The sequence below is a fragment of the Cygnus atratus genome, chromosome 1 (genome assembly GCF_013377495.2).
Source record: "Cygnus atratus isolate AKBS03 ecotype Queensland, Australia chromosome 1, CAtr_DNAZoo_HiC_assembly, whole genome shotgun sequence".
NCBI classification, from domain to species: Eukaryota; Metazoa; Chordata; class Aves; order Anseriformes; family Anatidae; genus Cygnus; species Cygnus atratus.
This window is the reverse complement of record NC_066362.1, coordinates 65037776-65058895: the sequence shown is the minus strand read 5'-3', so window position 1 is coordinate 65058895 and position 21120 is coordinate 65037776. Positions and strand designations below refer to the sequence as shown.

Sequence of the window (21120 nt, the reverse complement as noted above, 5' to 3'; positions counted from 1 at the left end):
TGTTTCAGAAAGAATCCTCAATTAAATTAACCTCAAATCTCTCTCTGTCATTCTTTTGTGTTTTTCTGTATAGGAGAATGGTCTAAAAATGAATACCATTTCTTTTCTTGCATTTAAGGTATTTTGGTGAAAAATCACTTGTCACAAAAAAGTGTTTTTCTAATTTATAAATTTAATATACAAGTCTTATGATTTTTTTCTAATGCTTTAATCTACATATTATTGTATTAAATTGCAACCTTAGATGCAAGTGTAAGATCACAACTCGAAAATGGAAAATAAATTCCAACTGGAAAAGTTACAGGACTAGCTTTAAGCAAATATTAAAGCAAGTATTTGCTCCAGTCCTTACAATTCCAAGTGAGCTTTACTGTAAAAATCTGCACGACTTTCTCTTTCGAAGCAGACTTAAAGGCAACTCAAGACTTTGATTTTTTTTCTTGAGCCAGAGCAAATAAAATACTATGTAGAATTAGGCACTTGAGGAAATACCATATCAGGTAGAGAGGTTGCAAGATGGAGTTTTCTCTAGAATGCTTGGCTATATTAAAGGAGATAATTTGAGATCAATACTTGTCTATTAAAAATTAAAAAGGAATAAAAATCCAGTCAAAACCATTGTTAAGATACCTCTTTGCATCAAATTTCCATGAAACAGTTTCCATCAATATTTCTCATTTCATTAAAATTAAAAGCTGGTTTATATGGAGAAATGCTCAATGTATATTTTGAACAGAAGCTAGCTATAATTTCAGTATCCCCAATTCTCTTAAAAGTCATCAAATTTTGCTCACTTTGCAACTGGGCAACAAGTTTAACAAAATTAAAAATTTGGTTTTTTTTTTTTCCACTACAATGTTAGAAAAAGATTTCTGTCCCAAAGTCATCTTTGGTTATGATTTTCTATTTGTTATTATTTTCTGTTAATTCTTCTTCACTGAAGAAAAAAATCCCTAAAGCCCCCCAAATAGGTATAGCTGAACACACCTATGACAAGAATAAAAACTGTACTCTGTTACACCTCCTAAAAAGTACATTACTGAAATCAGAAGGAATTACATAATTTCCCTGACATACTGAATCACCCTTCCCGTGTATGCAGTGTGACTTGATACCAATCTGGATACTTTTAAAGGGAGAGGCTACACAATCCATTGAATTACTCTGGGAGGAAGAAGTAAGTTTAGGGAGAAGCGTCACTTCTAAAATGACTGCCACCAGCTTCATTACCATGGACACAGTGCACCTTACATATCCAAAATACTTTCTCTAACCAAAGAAAAAAGAATCAGACAAAAGAATGAAAACATTCTAGATCTTGAAAAACAACGGCAAGACTTCAGGCTAACCATTTTGTTAAAATGTTCTAAAAACCATTTCTATCAGTAGAGGAAATTCAAACCCAACTTTTTAGTACAGATTTTAACTTAATATGAATTAAATACACATATGACTTTGTACGTGTATGTATATACATACTCTCACAAACCAGACTGAGTTTGGCAGACTGTTATAGAAAGGAGTTTTGCAGAAAATATTCAAGAGTTCAGCCAAATAGAGTGTAGACTGCTTAGAGAAATCAATGGGAAGCAATCAGGCTCCAGCAGCTTGGATAATTGCCTTGATCTTCAATCACTTGATTTATCAAACTTCTCAATAAGAGATAGAGAAGAACAGCCAAAAACATTAGTTAAAAGCAAACTATCCAGCATCTGTTATAGAGGAGACAAGATACTGACATTTCTACTGTGCTCAGAAAACAGCTGTAGGTAAGTAGCTCGTGAGAAATTCCACTTTATATTTCCCACTTACAGGGCCCTACAGGAGTCTCTACTAATATGTGAGAATTTGGGCTGTGAAATAACTCCAACATTAAACATATTTTAGAAAATATTTTAGATCTATTCCAGTAACAGAATAGCACAGCAAAAAGGAGATATGTTTAAATTTATTCTGCATTTTTAGAAGATACTTGATTATAGTCAGTGCTGAATGTTAGGGTCCAATACATAATAATTATGTTGTAAATGTATTTTCTATTCTTCCAAGAAAAACAGTTAAAGCAGTATATGTTAGGAAGTTTAAACAGGATCAGAATGGTGGTCTGATGGCAAGTGCAAATGAGAGGTATCATCCAAAACTTGGGTAGACTTTTTGTATAGAAACTTACGGATACAACAGAAAAGGCTCTTGGAGGCTGAACTGTATATTCAAACCTCTGCACACCCTGTACTTACAATAGGGAAATCTTGATGAACAGGAGGTGGGGAAAAAGGAAAGAACTGTGAAGGAAGTTCTAGCTGACTGACTTATTAACCAATTCCATATTTATTTTTCCTAAGAAACAGATGCAAATCCGGAAGTGGGCACATATGATAGAGAATTTCAAGAGTCTTGTTATCAACATATTTTACACATCATATGTGCATGACTGAAGATTAAAACCTGCTGAAATAGCTTATAAAGACATTGGGAGGAACAAATTAGCATAAGAAAGTACATTTAAACAATACATTACTATTACAATATTCAGTATTTTATTTCTTCTCAAAAGGCTAGGCAGAGAAACCTGCCATGTGCAGGATAAAAATAGACAGTGTATGACCATAGATAAAGCTATTTATAGCTGTAAGTTTATATACTTAACCTAAGTTAAAATTTCCCACTGAGAACTGTAACTTCAAAAAATGTTGATGAAAGGTGTCAAAATCAGACTGCTAACTCAGCAATTTCAATTTAAGTAACTACTTAAGGAAGAAAGCAAAGAACAAGCAATGGCTAGTCTTTCATGTGTTTATTTGCCATAACCTTTTAGGGTACGGAGTTGGATCTTAGCTGACACTGTATAGAGTGAGATAGCACTTAAGCAGGATTTGATATTCATGAGAGAACAGAGTTACACTATTATCAGCAGAGATACTACTGAAAACTCTGAAACTATTGCTTTTCAAATTTGAAGGAAATAAAATAGGATAGAGGATAAAATGTGATGGTCAGGCAGTACACCATCACACTCTTAGAAGTATCAGCCTACTGTAAAGGCCACAATAACAGCTTTTGGTAAAAACATTTTTGGCAATAACAGTAATACAATTTTGGTAAAAATAATACTAAGTAATTCCTGGCTCCATTTCTGTGTCCTGCTCCCACAATTCAATGCCTCCACAGGTGTGCTTCTGTTCTGTGTGGGGATCCATGAATGAGATTAGCAAATCGGTCCGTGTGAAAAAACTCATTCAAAAATATAAGATAATTACTAATGAATTAGGTCATTCCTCCATTTCACAACATGGCCCCAGCAAGACTCAGGCTGGTAAAACTGAAGGGATGGTCACTGAAGCATGGGGATAAAAGTGAGCAAAGAGAGGGAGGGCGCAAGCATCTCAGATTAGTACAATTGCTAATTTCCTGTATTTGTGAACTATGCCCTCCAGATTCAATTATGGATCAAAATGCAAGTAATTGTAATATTGTGTTCCTTGAGCCAAGGACCTGACACTACCTATTATTGTCACTGAATTATAAAATCTGAACTTCTGTTTCACTTTATTGCACAAAAAAGCCTTATTTTTTCATGAAGAAACACACTCCAAGCATTGTTCTGGGAATGGTGCTGATTATCATTAACATGATAAATACGATAAATTCCTGCCTCCTACTGCAATCTTATGGAAACTATTTAAAAAAAATAAAAAAGAGGTGTCCATATACCCATATACTTTCAGACTTCAGTCTAATAGGTTGAACTAATGGGATCAGGCAGAGCCTACAGCTATAAGTAATTTACAGTAATATTTACATACAGGATTCAACACGTGAAGCAACAAAACCAGCTGAATATACTGGAAATAAAGAAGTTGTTGAAGAACTTTCAAACCTTCATATCTGCGAAGCTTTTGTCAGCTGGAGAAATCTGGCCAAATATGAACCGTGTGTTAACACACTTAACCCTAACCCTTCACACACATGGCCAGGATATTCTCAAACACTGGATTAAAAAGAGCAAGGTTTTAGTCTGAAATGGGTATCTAAGGACCATGAAATCCTGAGTAGCTTCACATGCGGTGTATTTCAAATCTGAAGCCTGTAAAATAGCAGGAAACCACATATCATAAGATGATGGAGGGTAGGATTACACAACACAGGACTACAAGAACAACATTAAATATTGGGGTAGAGGTACACACAGAAGAGATGTCCTCATACCTTGAACCACTTAAAGCCAAAATGGTTGACCCCATGCACTGATTCATTAAACAGCTTCAGACAGGCAGTGAAGTGGCAGAATGATAGAAAACAAGATAAACAGAAGAGAGGAAAGAAAAAGCATGCATTTAAAAGCAAATTATAATCATTTTGGACGATATTAAAATTTCAAACACACACCATTCATATTTGGTCTAAGAATGTTTCTAACCCATTATTATCACTTGTAGAGGTCAAAAGATTAATATCCTACACAAAACAAAGCCTTGCCTTTGTAAAACTGTAAAGCTAAGAGTTTTTCACAATTCTACAAAAAAAAAAAAAAAGAAAACCTCACCAGAACATAAAACAAAGAAAGCATTCTCTTAAGTTATCGAAGAAATGAAAAATATTTGAAGGGAAGTTCCTTCCTCACTTTTGAGGTGAAAAGTAGCCACTTGCCATCAATCTATTACTTGACTAATCAAGACCAAAACAAAATCCTATCATTTTTTTTGCCCATCAGCTCTCCTGATGCTGACTGGAACAGGACACTGGTTATTTTTCCTTCGTGCTGCCTTGTTGGTCATGTTCTATAAAGTACAATGTGTCACAGCTGGTGGTTTAGTTCTTCTGCTGGAGTAAGACACAGCTGTCATAATCAGCGCTGGTATGGACTAGAGTTTTTCCTCTTCTGATCCCACTACTTTCAAGCCACCCTTCTTCCTCCTCACTTCCATCCTAACTACTACATCTAAATTCCTTTCCTGTTTACAATGCTATTGCCCACCATATTCCACCAATCTTTTCCCACAAATCTTACTTCTTTTGGCTCCCCTCCTGTCCTCACAGCCTCTCAGTGGTCCTCATGGCTTATCGACCCTCAAGCTGCACAGTTCCCTGCCTTGCCTCATCTTTCACATTGTAGACCCATTCAATCTATTTGCCAGTTGTCTCCCCTTTTCTCCAAGCTCTAACCATCTGACCTCATTGTTTGCCTCTCATCAGGCTTTGCTGGTGAATTCTTTGAAAAGTTTCCTTGCTGCCAAAACTGAAATTTGTGGATATTCCCTAAGCACTATTCTCTTTCTATATTTTAGTTTTAGGATGTCTCAAGTATAAATAAAATTTCACTTCTATAACAGTTTCCTGTTTTACTAACCCAGACTTATCTCTTCTCCACAATAAACCTGCCGCTAACAGCTCACAGTGGACAGACATCCACAAGGAGCTCATGCTAACAGGCTAAAAATGAGTCCCTCCTTTCCATCCCGTGACTGAAACGTTCCTCATTACTTCATTTCTTTTCATCTAGGACAGAACAGATTTCACATTTTTGTTAATCTCGATATCTTTGACTCAAACATCCTTGTACAAAGGTTATTTTGAAAAACTTGCAGAATTTCTTTTATGGAATATCTCTAATATCTGTTTTCCAATTGCACTATATTGCTATAATTCTTTGGCTGGGTTTCTTTTGTGTCTGAATCTGCAAAAAATCTTGTGCAGATTGGGACAATTTGTGCAGTAAACTTGTCTGTAGCTTTTATTTGCATTAATCTTAGTAGCATGCTTCTTTGCTAGGGAATCAAATATAAGTTACTCATCATCTACAAACTGTACTTCACCCACCCTTCACTTTAAATACTGAGATGACCTGTAATCAGCCACTAATACAAGCCAACATCATAATTATATTTTTGTAAATTTACAAGTTACATTTACCTTTGTAATTATTTCCCTAACTTCAGATACTTCTAATACCTACAAAATCAGCCTACAATCTTCTTCAAAACTCTCTCTCATAAACTCACTAAACCTTATGCATCTTGTTTTGTGTCTATAGCATAGCCATCACAAAAGGTTGAACTCTACGTGGCTTCTGTGTGCCCAAAGAATACAATTATCAATGTCCTCTAACAAAGAAATTAAAACATTATGACATCCTAGGTAACAAATTGCATGCTATTTTGGTTAATTTGCATCTCAGCACAGAGATGGTTAATTTGCATCTCAACGTAGTGAGATACATATTTTTCTTACAAGGAGATCTATTCTTTGATGTCCTATTCACTACCAAGGTAACATTTCTATAACAATTAAAAAAAAAAAAAAGTTTAGAAAGATGGCACTCTTCAAAGTGAACTCCATAAGGTTATCCAGAATCTTAGGATGTAGAAACCAGAATTATCCTCAATAATTCTACCAGCAAACAGTTGAGCTTAACTCTAGCCTGAAGTGAAAGAGTTGCTTCCTTCATGAAAACTTGGACTATTAACTAAAATACAAATATATTTGGAAAGCATGTGATATAAGAATACATGTTGAAAAAAAATTTTAAATGGTTTTAAAGTGCAGTTAGTCAGATCTTTTCAATTTAAATAACAAACAGAAAAAGTCATTGCAATGTAACTGACCCAATGCTCCTTGTTTGCTAATTATGGTCAAGTGAGGAACAGTGTAACTGTGGAAAAACACTGAAGAGGTTCACAAAACACACAGTAAGAATGTCAGGTTCAGCTTATTCTACTCAAAAGCTTTATCAAAATCTCACAGAAATTTTATTTACTACATATGGTGTGGTTTCTTAATGACTACTTATGGAGGTTAAAAATCTGACACATACATGACACTTTATCTAAGCAGTGGTACAGAATAAATTGATGCATAGAAATTTACACCTGTGGCTTCAACACACAAGTGTGTATTTTCTCTGTGTATTCTTTCCTTAAATCAAGAGAATTGTCTCTCTGTCTCTAGCTGTGCAACTGTAAATGATATGAGGCTGAAGTCCATACATATGACCATGCTAATAAAAATAAGCTTCTTCAAATATGCTCACTGAACAACACAGTGAGTGTAAACACCTTTACACATAGGAAGATAGACATGATGGGCAAGACTGGTCAGAAGAATTATTACAGAAAATAATATCTTAAAGCACAGGGTACCTTATATTTCTATTTTCAAGAAAATATTACCTATGAAAAACAAATCATCATGAATGCTTTGCAAACTTTATGGGTTCAGTTACCCTGTATTTGAACAGAGATAGCTGATCGTCAAAGAAAACCATCTGTGTTTCACAGTAAAGCAGGGGAAACAGTACTTTACTGTCTGGTTAGTTTCCTAAGAGAACTACCGTTGACTTTATGAGATTGCAGACCTGTTTCTCAGCATTGATCCTGGCTGACTCCTCTTGTGCTAGCACCATTTCCCGCTCTGCAGTTATCTGAACACTTTCTCTGAGTGCCTCTTCCAATTCTTCAATCCGATCATCCTTTTTACGTAGATTGTCCTGGAAAATGACGGGAGACTAGGTGAAGAAGACTTGTTTGGAATGACAGCCTTTTAATCAACCAAGTTTTATGCCAAGCAAAACGTGCTTCTCCCTACCAAGGCCCAACTGCAGGCAACTTATCTTCACACAAGGGAAAGAAAGATGAAGGAATGCAAGAATAGGAGGAAGATCACAGTAAAAAGAAGGAAAAAAGCTAGCAAAGCAGGTCCTCAACGCAAGAGTGTTTGCCCTCTGCATCAGACATACCAGTCTTGTCAGATCACGCAGCGTAGCTAAGCAAGGTTTGTTTGTAAATAAAGATTAGTATGGAGTTCCAAAGAAGGAGAGTAGCCAGAATTGGTGGGAAGGTAGCAGGCACGCAGAATTGCCCATTTGCTCACACATTCACCAGCAGGCATGGTACAAAGGGAAACATAGCACTGCAGTCTTGCAATTTGCCATTTCCAGATTCAGTGGGAGAAAAGCAAACATTAACCCAACGGAGTTTTCCATTGTTCACGTAAGTCTTTAAGGAAGTTTTTCATTAATAATTCTCTAGGAAATATGAAAGGTTCATCTGGGAAGCTCACATTGGGAACCTCAGACACCCAAGTATTAAGACTGTCTTAAAATACATCCTTCAATTAAGAGCATCTTCACAGTTGCAGGTTCGGAAGTCCAACCCATGTACGAAGACCACTGAAGAAAACCATAACTCTCCTCAGAAAATTTACCGTTCAATTGGTTTATACACGCAAAATAACTTAGAAAAATGATGTACAAAATAAATGGCATTCTTATTTGTTCAGGAGACCCTCCTTATCTTAACATTGCTAAGAAAATAAATGTCTATCTCCTGCCTCTGCTGTAGTGGCTTGGACAAAAGATTGCAGAGCAGACTGTCCTGACAGATATATGTGAATGTCTTGGAGCGTGGCTGCTTAACAAATCCATCAGAAAGGAGCTGCTTGACAGAAGATTTCTGCATTTCTCATCTTGCAGATCGTTTAGATCATATGGTTCAGATCAGATATTAATGCATGTTTAAGTTAACACAAAGGTCTTTTAGCCATCTCAGCAACAGAGGAGGAATGAAGTATTTTTCTCTTCGGTTTTTGCATTTCACTTTTTGCCAGATTTACCCCTTGGTTTTCTGTCCTTACAGAAATTTTCCACTCTCTCTGTGTTTCACACCATATAAAGAATAAGGAAAAAAGACAACTAGCTTGGAAGAAATTGACTTTGCAACCTTCGTAACACTAAAAATAGTCATTGGAGTTTAAAGAATGAGCCTTATATCTTAATTGCTGCTTCCTAGAACTTTGGATACCAGGGATACTGTCATATGAACATCATTTCTGGCGGTCTCATGACTATCACTTTTGAAGACAGCCTTTCAGCTGAGATGCAATGCTTTGTATCAGACTAGTGCAAGACCCCTTGCACCCCTGCCCTTATGTAGAGGAAGGCTAGTATTCAACCACTAGCAAAGGCAGAATAATTTGTTACACTTTGCAGATGGACAAGCTTTCCGCTGTTGGTGTGATCCAAAGTGGATCACAGGGCAAGTAACTGCTGATTTCTAAAGAAACAAATGGAGAGACTTTCATTTCAAAAAATCAGAGTTGCAGAGCATGTTTTCATATTTTTTGAATCCTTCTGAAACACTGATAAAGTCTTCCAAAACTGCTTCATGGTTATGATTAGCCTAACTGAAGATTCAAAAAAGTTTACAAAACACTCAGCACAGAATACTAACTGTGCCAGACATGAAAACTATTTACTTGCCAATCTGCATTCCATGAGAAATATCAGCTGTACTTCTTGATGTATTATTCATGGACAGACAAGGAAGTGTGAAAGTGCATCTCTCCATTTCAAACAACTGAAGTGGGAATGGTTCATTTGAACAGCTGCATGTAAAATGGAAACTTTTAAAATAACATTGCAGAAAACAAACATTATAACGTGTACTGTGTGCCCACTTTTCTTCATTACAGGCAAACATTTAAGAGGATAATTTGACACAGTAGAGTGCTCTGTTCAGACAGATAAATCCTTTAGGGACAGGGGGAAGAGTAATTGACGGTACCAAAACTGTTCAAGACAGTACCACACTACCTGCACCCGAAAAATCTGCAGTCACATATAATAACTTTTCCAAAAATATGTGAATTTTTACATATAGGTTCAAGATTTGCAAGTTAAAAAAAAAAAAAAAAAAGACAACAGTGTTAACTTAGAAAAAAATGCCTACAAGTAATCATTTTAAACTTCAGTTTAATATGAATTACCCATCCAGTAAGGTAAGTTTAGTTACAAAAGTTCACCTTCTGCCTCAGATAAACAAAAGAGCTCTGACAGCTTATGTTTGGTGCCACAATGGGTCTACCCACCTTACAAAATGACATCCATGTCTGGGTGGAGCAGAAGATTGCTGCTTAGCCAGACACCAGAAGGACTCCAAAGTGCAGAATAATTTCAGGAGACTTTTAAATAATTATTTTGTTTTCAACTCTTTTTTTTTTCCATGATTAAATAATCAGTATTTGATATTTTTTATTTTTAATACAAGCTGCTGTTTCAAACCAAATAGAGAAAAAGTAAACAAAAGCAAACTAGCATTTGCCTTTTAATGTACCAGCAATGTTTTCCCAACTGTTTGGCTCTAAACTCTAAAACATGATAGGCTCATGTTAACTTTCAACCTGTGCTGCTGCTTTCCTCTTTTTAATTACATTAAATATTTTATCCTTATTGTTACAAGCATTAAAATTTGGAGAAAGAACTGGGCTAATCGTAATTACCATTACCTAGCAAGTTATATTGGGAGTTTTCTATGGAAATAGAAGATTTTGATTTTTAATTCTACAAATTGTTCTGGCAAACTCAAAAACAAAACAAAACAAACAAAAAAACACCCCACCCTACCAAACAGGAACAAAATAACAGTTTTAGAATGGAACAGAGATCAGAACATGAACAGGATACAAATACGCCCTATCCAGATGATGAGGTTGTGATAATAAAGGTTATAACTGCAGGAAAAAGATAACTGTCATCTCATGATTTTTCATATGCTGCTAAAGTAGGTAACCCCAATGGTGAAATGGATTGATCCTCTGAAGTAGAGGCTTAGAGTACAACTTGTGTTGCTTCATATATACAATAGAGTGTGACAAAGAGGGCAAGTTTATTTTAATAGGATTGCAGAATGATAGATCATAGCAATCTCATTTCATGAAGCTTATACATGTGACTACAAAGAAAGAAAAAAAGTGTTTCTTACCTGTAGACTACCTGGATTCTTCAAGATGTATTACCTACCCTACATCTCAGTGACTCTCCCTTAGCTCTGCTCCCAAGTTCCGTAAGTGTGAGAGGCCATGGCAGAGAGGGAATTAAAGCAGGACAGGGGAGATAGCTCTGCCTTTATGCTCATTGGTAACACCACAATGAAAATGAAAATCCCAGTCGACACTGTGGGATTGCCAAGAGTTCAGCTCCAATACACATTTTTGCTACAAATTACTATGATCCTGTAGCTGACTTGTAAGCAAAACCCATTCCAATACATGTCCGTCTTAAGGCCTGAAAGGAAAAGGAGGTGTGACTGACACACATTTCTGGGCTTTTTCTTTCACTTCAGGAAGGAAGTGGTAGGATGTTCAAGTGATGCATATTAAAAGAATGTATCAATTTAATCTTTCCTGCATTCATGTAATGTGTAATCTGACATGAAGCTTTGTGAAAATGCATGAAATAGGATGGAAGTTTTCACCAAGGCATTTAGGTTCAATGAAGTCTGAGGTATCCTGGCAAACTTCTTCATAATCGTGTCTTGAACTAGATTCACAGAAGTTTTTATTGCTTAATTTCACTCTTTGAATTGAAATTAAGATGGATTTCTCCAGTTAACTCTTGGGAAAGATAAGTTAACAGTTTGCGAAAGCAATGAACTGCTTCTTTTGACTGTTAAAAACATTTCTAGGACTAGCCAATCACCTAGTTAGGGCAAGACCATTCTCATATAAACCCATAATACGTGTAATCATGCACATTTTGCCTTTTGTGCTTTCATAGATGAGAAATGCAGAACACAGTACTGCAGTGCTGATTGCACGACCGCACTGCCAAACGCAGAAGGAAAGATGCTATGACAAAATCAGAAGGCTGAACTTCAGAATTTTGCAACTGATGAATACAAATCAATTTGTTAATGAATCTTTACTGTTCTCTTCTTTGAAAAATATTTGTAAAAACCTGCAGGCCTTTTTAAGAAGGTCCTGAAGCTTTAAGTGAACATACAATGCTGTAGTACCAAAAGATGGTATTACAGTCTCATTTGATTTCAGAAGCAAATAATCATAGTGACGTTAAAGCTCAAGTGGACATGGTGAATTTCCTTCATTTGGTTCCACATGTTGATAAACTACTTCTAGAAGTCTCTGAACAAGAAAAGCATGAAAAAATGTTGCTCACAAACGGAGAAATCTCTCTTACACTGATTAGAAAATATTTTGACTTAGTAGGTTTTCAAGCATGTATATATTGAGTAAATGTTGAAAGACAGAACACGGTGGTACATAATCTGAACGGTAGTTATCATAGAATAGAGCTCAAAAAGAGCATTTGGGGTCCTTGTGCAACTCATCCAAAGCAGGAGATGCCCACTGTGAATTGTTTCTTTCTCTGTATTCATTATCATTTGCTGAAGAATATGGCAATAAAAGAAAAAAAACATGCTGTCTTGAAGAGTGGAATAAAAGAAGACTTTGTAAATTCCTAAAGAGGGAAATATGTCTAGGGTAGTTTATAGCTTTGTTCTAAGATGTTCATGAACCACAAATAAACACAGACCCAATATTAGAGATTCTGAAAACAAAGTAGCAGAGATGCTGGTACTTTATATATTGCTGGACATGAGCAAACAGTGGAATTGACAGAATGGTAACTACAAGTCCTAATGCTAGTATCAGTGTTGCATACAGCTGCCTATCAAGTCCCTGTCTCTCACAAAGTGAGCCAAAAAGGGTTTATTTGGAAGTATAGCAACAGCATATATAGTTACTGGGAGTTTCTGAATGAAAGAAGTCTGAGAGCTGAAGAGAACTGCCAAGTAGGAGATCCTCAAACAATGTTTCCATATCATTGGTGAGATCAGAGACTGAGATGCATGATGACCAATTCATTAGGACAACATATGTCAACAACTGAAAAATTATGTCTGCCAAATAAGACGTGGATTAGAATTCAAGCCTGACAAGTTGCATAAATGCAGAAAAATAACTTAAAGAGATAAAAGAAGAAAAATTGCAGTAGAAGAATTTAATTCCACTAGGGGTTGAGAGGGAAGTGTGATAAAGCTAGCCACAGCTTTACAAACATGAGGGACAGCAGAAGGGGTTGAACACGTTCTCTTGAGAGTACCATAATAAAAAAAGAGAAGACGCATACATCCAGAACATGTGTGCACTTGCGGATCATCAGTTGCAGAAAGAACAAAAAATATATTTCTAGCAGAAAGAGAATATTGATGAAAAATTATTTCCAACAGACAAAGGATAAGTATAATTGAATTAGTGCACTAAAATTAACTGTGAAAGGAAACCAACAGTTTGTGAGAAACGGCCTGTGATTTTTTGTTTTGAAAGAGAAAAGTAGTAGAAAAATGGAGTGGTGTTTGGACAACATTGTCCTTTGGGTATCACTGCTGCAGAGCAGGAGGACACGGACGAGTGATGCAGAGCTATAAAAGATGCCGCTGGCAATATCTGCTCTTGTACATGGGATGACTGCACAATTTAAGTGTTACATGTACGGACAATCACTTGAAAGAAAATCATTAACTTCTGTGCTTGAGCATATTTTATAAAATGCACAATAATGAAAACAGCCATATGTCTGTTCTACCCTGCACAAAGTCCTCATGACTGTCTACCTCATGGCTCTTAAGGAAGTCATCATGGCTACTAAGGAAAGAAAAAAATAAAAATATGTAGATAGTAAAATATGTCTGTAAGACATCATGACAAGTTTATGATGGGAAGCATATTGGGTGTCAAGATTACTTACGTAGAAGCTGACTGGTGTGTTGGGCATCTGTAAGGAAAGAAACACACCATGCTCTTCTCTCCATGTTAAGAAAATGAATACGGAACTAATTAATCTATTGGAAGTTATGTGCACTTATTTCTGTTCTTAAATATTGAGGTCACAAAGAAGCAGTAAAACAAATACAGAAGTGAGAATGCTACACAACGGTACTAGCACTAAAAGATACTAAAAGCAAAAATTTTAAAGTATATCAAGATGTAAATAGTGTTCTGTATGTAACACATGTACAATTGTAAGGGCAAAACAAGCACACATTGTTCCCTACAACACATTCATGTGGAAGAAGAAAAAAAAAATCATTTAAAGCCAAGAAACATATCAGTGGTAAAGACACATCACAACAGGTAATACCCAGATCCATATATATTACTATTAATGGATCCACTTTAAATGAAAGGGAAACAAAAGTTAGGAAAAAAAGTTAATCAAAAGAAAGTTTTGTAAGGAAAAAAACTTAGTTAAGAGAAACTTCTCACATTGTCTGCTTCTTGAACACATATTAAGTGTTTAGCAAAACTCGTACCTATTGTTATTATTTCCTGAAAGGGGCTAGAAATGTTTCTGAGCACTATATGTGTCCACAAATGTGTGAATGGTGCCAGCCATTCAGATTTTTTTTTCATCCAAGATATTTTATGTGCTCCCACTCACAGCTATGTTATTTTCAAAAAGCGTTTCCAGTATATATACAGCAGTTTTGTTCAACATCAGCAGCAATCTGAAATACACAGAGCTTGTGGGTAACAGTAAGAAAGGATCTTATCAATATTAGTTTATTATCTAATAAATCAATATTAGTTTAATTATGTCCACCTTAAAGCTTTGTACTTCCAATATCTCTCTCTGAAACTGAAGTGGAATTCCATTGCAATCTAGATTATTTATACACTACTTGAAGGAGGATGGAGAGGAAGGAGAAGAAAAGGCCCAACAGACAGCATTACACAGAGAGGCCTAAAAGGGAAAGGCATAACAGATTAAATCTACGAGAAACCAGCAACTTCTCTTACTGATAGCTACCACGCTTTTGACACTTCTTTCCTGTTACTCCAAGTTTGGCATGCCTAACACAGTAATCAGACAGGTATGTTGATTTTGTATATGCACTTTTCATTAGTAACAACCTAGACAGACTAAAGAACCTCGCCAATACTAACAACCAGGTTTACCATTTAGCAGCTCGTGTAGGGTGCCAACAGCTTTAACATTTACTTCAGCTGTTGCAAATTACCACATTTGTATTTTTTAGAACCTACAGGGACTATGCTTCTTTATAACCATAGTGGGTCACTGCACTGATTATTGGAATGAGACCTGAGGCTGACAATACTGCTGTGAAAGTGTTCTGAAGTGAGCAAAAGCAATAGATTTCTCTCTCTCTTTTTTTTTTTTTTTCTGTGAGAGGCTAATTGGGGAAATGCTATGTAAAAAGATTTCTTCTTCACACACAAATCAATACTATGACCCAAGGCACCTAAATTCGTATGAGATTACAGCAAAAAACAGTGACAGTTTTAACTAACCGCACTATTAATAAGAAGCTTGAACCCATAAGTTATTCCCTTGATATACCTCTATTCCTCTGAACTCTCCTTCACAACATCAGTCCTGTCATCATAATTGTACTAATATATCACAGTAGCTGTAAAACCTGCCTTTCTTTGCTCATTTTCAATTATTCAGCAGAAAAGAGCAGCGGAAGCAGCATGCTTGGACAGCCAGCTACAAGAGCATGTTTCTCTCTTTTCTCTTTTTCGTAGCTGAACTATATGACAAAAGATGCTAGTGATACACCACCACTGAGGAAATGTTTACCCAGCAGTTGATTCCACTGAATCTTTCTTGTTTTCTCAAGCTAGAAGGGAATTCCTGCAAGTTACCTCCTGTCTCATACATTCATTTTAGTCTCTGATACCCCTTTCTTGATTTTCATCAGAGTAGAATAGCCATTGTATTTGTGCTCTGACTGCAGAACTGTTTCCTTTACAGCAGCCATCAGTTCCTGGATAGGACTAACAGTCTAGTGAGATGCAAATGCTAACCACTATTCATTTTACTTAATGTAAAAAAGCTGTAATTACTTTCACCCCATGCAGGCCTTCTCCTACCTCCCCAGCTCCAAACAAGAGATGATCAATACCATTTCACATGTCAGAATTAAATCGTCAGTGGGTCTCACACCATGTGGGAACACAACACCCTAGCCTACCTGCAATGCCTCTGGATGCCAGATGCACCAAATTAAGTTAATTTCAAGGAAAAGATCTGTCTCAGTACATGCTGAATTCATCTGCTAACCAAACATATATACTGATTTAGGGAAATATTTGCTTAAAATATTAAAAACTTATTTTTCTTCTCTCTTCTTCTTTACCAGTAACTGCACAGATCAGCTTTATCACATATGAAAATCTAAGGATACACTTGAAAACAGGAAATGAACATGTTTATGTATTAAAAAAAACGAATCTGTCATGTACTTTAACCTATTGTTTATTACACAGGCGGTTTTACACATAGCTAGTAACTCAACAATAATGATTAATACTGTTCCAAAATAAACAGTTTTTCAACTTTAAAATGACTTGGTAAAGCAAAGAGAAAAACTTAACAGCTCATTTAAAAATGAATTTCTCATGTTCTTTTCTGAGAAAATAGCAAATGATGACTTTTGGTTAAGTTTTGTTCTGTCTGCATCCTGGTCAAAGGTCATCTAAGTCAATGTGAATTATGCTACTAACCAGAAACCCTTTAAAGAATGCCTTTCAGCCTATAATCTTCATGATAAAGTTAGGTATGACCTCATCTTGATATGGAATTCCAAGATGTTTCTTGCTCACTGGTACATCTTTCTGACTTGGATATAGTAACAGAATCTTTAAAAAAAGAATAGGCAAGAAAGACTGAAGAAGAACTAAATGACTTAGGTGCGTGGCAATAGTCAATTCACATGCAAGTATGGAACACTAAACCAGTTAGATACTGCAGATAAAAACACAATACTGAAAAAGATGAAAACTGGAATTTTAGATATTAATATAATCAGAAAATCATGAGTTGAAAATACTGAAATGAAGTATTTGAAAAGCTTCTTGTTGGTATATTTTCATTGCTACACTCATAGTATGATTTGAACAGGCAACAGCACCACAACATGCAGAAAAATTGCCACAGCAATTCAGTGGTATAAAAACCAAAAGGACAAGAAAGTGGAAATTCTTCACACTCTGAGATATTCTCCATTTTTTGTATGACATTTTTACTGTTTCTATAAAAGCCTGAAGTAGTTCAGAGGAAAGAGAAAAATAGTTATTATTTTTCTTTAGTCCTAAATATTCCAAAATTATCTTGTTCTCAGCCTGCAACGTTGCAAAAAACCTCCCTGGCTCCTGACTTCGCTCATTTCTTTTCCACATTCAAGTGTTTAAATTTATTTAATATCTGTTTGAATGGAAGCTTGTTCTTACGTTGATAACTTTTCTCCTTTTCTTTAACTTTTCTAAATTCACTATATGCTTTTTGAGGTGGACGGCCCACATCATTACCCATTATTCAAGAGGTGAATGCACTGCTGATGTACTTAATGGCATACTGATATTTTCTGTTTTATCCTTTAGTACTTCTCAACGTGTTTTTTTTTTTAATAATTTTGTTAACCAATATTTTCATGAAAATATTTATTCTAATTACAAGATTGTTGTCAAATATTAACACAGCTAGATCAGAACCTGCCATTGTACACATATAATTAAGATTGTTTCTCCTGACATATATTAATACGTTCTCAAACTGAATTTCACTTGCCTATTTATTGATGACTTGTAATTATGAGATACTTGTGGAACTATACAGATTATCTTCTATATAAGTATCCAGGACAAATTAATGTAACTCAGAAATTTAGCCTCATTTTCAGAAAATATTACATTTGCCATGGTGACCAGGTACATTATCTCAACATAAAGCAAGAACTGTACCATATAGATCTAGGATATTAAGGCGTATGAACTTATGACGCAACAATTGTTTACAGTTTAAGAGCATTCAATGGTTCTTCAAAAGGAGGAAGAGAGAGGTACAAGCATGGTGATTGGCATAGAAAAGAAAGCTCTGCATGAGAAGGGCATGGATGAGTGTTGTTGGGACACTGAATTCCATTAGCTTTTACTACCTCTCTTTTCATGCCTGGCTTTGGAAAACCATCTGACCTCAAGGACATCAAGCCTTAAGAATTAAAGCATCAGCAATAAAAGATATTGAGTTGCTGGAATGCATTCGGAGAAGAGCACTGAAGCTGTTGAAGGGACCAGAAAACAAGACTCAGGAGGAGTGGCTGAGGGAACTGGAGTTGCTCAGTCTGGAGAAGAGGAGGCTGAGGGGAGACCTCATCACTTTCTACAACTACCTGAAAGAAGATTGTAATGAGGTGGGTGTTAGTATCCTTTTTCAGTTGACAAGTGATTTCAAGTTGTGTCAGGGGAGGTTTTGGTTGAATATCAGGAAGAACTTTTTCACAGAAAGGGTTGTTAGGCAACAGAAAAAGCTGCCCAGAGAAGTGGTGGAGTCGCCATTCTTGGAAGTATTTAAGAGATGTGTGGATGTGGAGCTTAGAGACATGCTTAGGTGGTGGACTTTGTAGTGTTAGGTTGATGGTTAGAATTGATAGGTCTTATCCAACCTAAATGATCTTATGAAATGATTCTGCGGGGAAAAAAACACAATGTCCTAAACTTAATTTTCTGGTAAATTTTAACTGAACAGACATTTTCTAGAATGTTAAGAAGATAATGCTTTAATCATCAGTAAAAGACTAAGTGATACAAACAGAGGTGTGGTTTTTTTCCCACCACCTGTATTCAGATCCCACTGTATCTCAAAATTCAATAGCTGAAAGGACTGACGCTAAGTATTTCACAGCCTTCTGTCAATTACAAATACATGACTTGCAGCCTAAGCCTCAATGCCAGATAATATTTGCACATCACAGTAAGAGCAGTTGTTCATATACATATGAAGAGTGTGTAAAATTTCACTAAAGAGGAAAATTCAATAGGGAAAGTGCTCATTAAAGGCAGAATAGGCTTGTTTCTAGAAGGAAAACAGAGTATTTTAAGAATGACAGCAATTTGGGCACCTTGTTAAGCAAGGTTAAGGAATAATACTGAATTAGAATGAAATAAATCAGGTTTATTACTATGTGAAATCAATCAGAGGAAATGCCGAAGCATTTGTTGCCACAGGTATAGATCATATTAAAAAATAATCCATGTGTATCATTATGATTTTAAAATAAATTATGAACATTGTTTTTAGGTTCCCAGCATCACCCTATCCCCATTCCTTTTCTGTTGGTCAAACCAAGTAAAAGGCAGAATAGCAACTTTACTCAGCAATGAGACTATGAAATGAGTGGCAGCAATTGGACATGTCTATTCCCAGGCAGAAATGAGTTAGAAACAATTTTCAACACAGCAAGTAAAAAAAAAAGTCTAACAGAGAAAGAAAGAAAAAAAGAAAAAGAAAAAGAAAAGAAAGGGAAAATGCAAATTTATTGCCATTTCTCAGGCTCATGAAATAAAACACCAAAGTGAAAAGAGAGCTGTTTTTCCCCTTGAATGTACTCCTATTGTTTTGCTTAAATCTGGCCCTCAGTGTTTTCTGCTCTCAGGAGAGACCTCCTCGCAGGAACCACACCATGTTGTCAACAGTTACATTAATCTCTCTGACAGTTTTTAGGAAAGGAGTTTGAACTCAGATACTAATCTTGGAAAAAAAAAACCTTGCAAAAAACATCTAGTGGTTAAGGTTGCTGGCACACACTCAGCAGTCCAGTCTTCACAGTGCTTAGTTTCTGGCATATCATAAAGGGTACCAATGCTGCTCTTTGCCAAACAGGCAACAAGAGTACAAATAACAGGTTTCTTCTTCCACTGACACCTAATGTTTCTGCAGTAAGGACTGGGTGAAAGTGTGTCTGGAGAATAATATTCCTGATGGATCACAGAGAAATGTAAGGATGGAGGGAGTCCTCTTTCGTCTATGAAAAACTCTCAAGCCTTATAATAGCTTTCTCTCACTACAAATCTCAATTTGCAGTTAAGGAAACATTGGAATAATTGGGAGACTGCCTAATTCCAGTTGTAAGTAGTGACTTTCAGGACTTTTTTTCCAGCTGTCTGTTCAAAACTGCAGAGCATTTTTACATTATATAAGACGACAGAGTAACATGGTTCATCTTTTTTAAAGAAATGAAGGCAGTGTGTTACGTCTAGCCTGAACATAATAAATGTATGGTAAACTAAACTGTAAAGTGAAAACAAACAGAGCAGATGGTGAAGTGTCTGTCCAGGGAGACACTGATCCATTCTAAATGTCAGGTCTGTTCTCAGGCTTAGTTTCTGTAAACTTTATAGTAACAAGTACTCTGCAAGTAGTGCTCTCATCTGGTCAAATACAGAAGAAGGCAATTCCTTAACAATTCTTTAATGGCATAAACGTCTATTATAGAGAAATGACAGATTCTGTCTCTATAAGAACTGCCATAGCAATCTAAGAATAAGGCCATATATGTATTCCGATATTCAAAAATGTATATTAAATTTCAGTGGGAAGAAAAACATACATCTCCCTCCTTTAACACAAACAATTTTTATTGCAACAGAGAAATACATTCCTGAGACAATCATTTTTCTGTTCAAAAGTATATTATTTCAGTTGTTGCTTCAACATGCAACACTGCACACAACAGCAACAATAAGGTTATTCAGACCTTGTAAATATTCATCAGAAAAAAATGTTTTTCCTAGAACTTGACTAAAACTTGTCACCACAATTTGCTTATGGCTCACAGCTCACATTGTAAGAATGCTAAAACATCAAATCTCAGAAATACCAGAAAATTCAGAAATGGGATAGATAAATTTACACTTTTTAATGGTCACCCACACTACCATATACTCTGTTTGTATGCAGTTATTTGGAAATACAGATATCAGACTTCTGTATAGAAAACTGGGAGAACTAGTATTATAAACAGACCCAGATAAATACTCCTGAGGCTTAATGAGCATTACAGGTTGTCTTGATGAGCTTCCTTTTAGTAAATAAAGACCCACTGTCTTGCAAAGTCCTTCAAATCTGTGTGTAAAAGTCTAAGAGTTGAATAGTACTAAGACTCCTAATAATGGGACCTCATCTGAGCAGATGCTGCAGAACTTGACTTCATTCCTTTTTGTTTATCAAGAAGTTTTTGCTACCTTCTCCTGTTTACCTTCTGACAATGTTAGCAAGTCTTCATGATCTTCCTTGAAATAAAGTTGTTCTTCATGACTTCAAAAGAGAAAATAGAATTTTCCCATTAAGCTAGAAGCTCATTTTTATGTGCACTACTGTTTTGATGCAATTGGAACCCAGGCATGCCTAATTATGAATTTTTAATTCCTGAAAAAGGCTAAAATTCAAAGTAATCCCCAAATAGAAACTTCCCCTCACATTAAGTCATGACAAGCTTAGCTAAAAGGTCATCATTTTTGGAACTT

General features: G+C 35.8%; 1 protein-coding gene across 6 annotated transcripts in view; it reads right to left on the bottom strand.

The window, feature by feature from the left end:
* ERC1 (ELKS/RAB6-interacting/CAST family member 1) overlaps window positions 1-21120 on the bottom strand; it is a 307518-nt gene that overhangs the window by 118447 nt on the left and 167951 nt on the right. For all 6 annotated transcript variants that reach the window (XM_035550781.2, XM_035550783.2, XM_035550786.2 and 3 more), the window contains one exon: window positions 7352-7483. In XM_035550781.2, the coding sequence (XP_035406674.1) occupies window positions 7352-7483 (132 nt within the window). The remainder of the gene's footprint in view (window positions 1-7351; window positions 7484-21120) is intronic.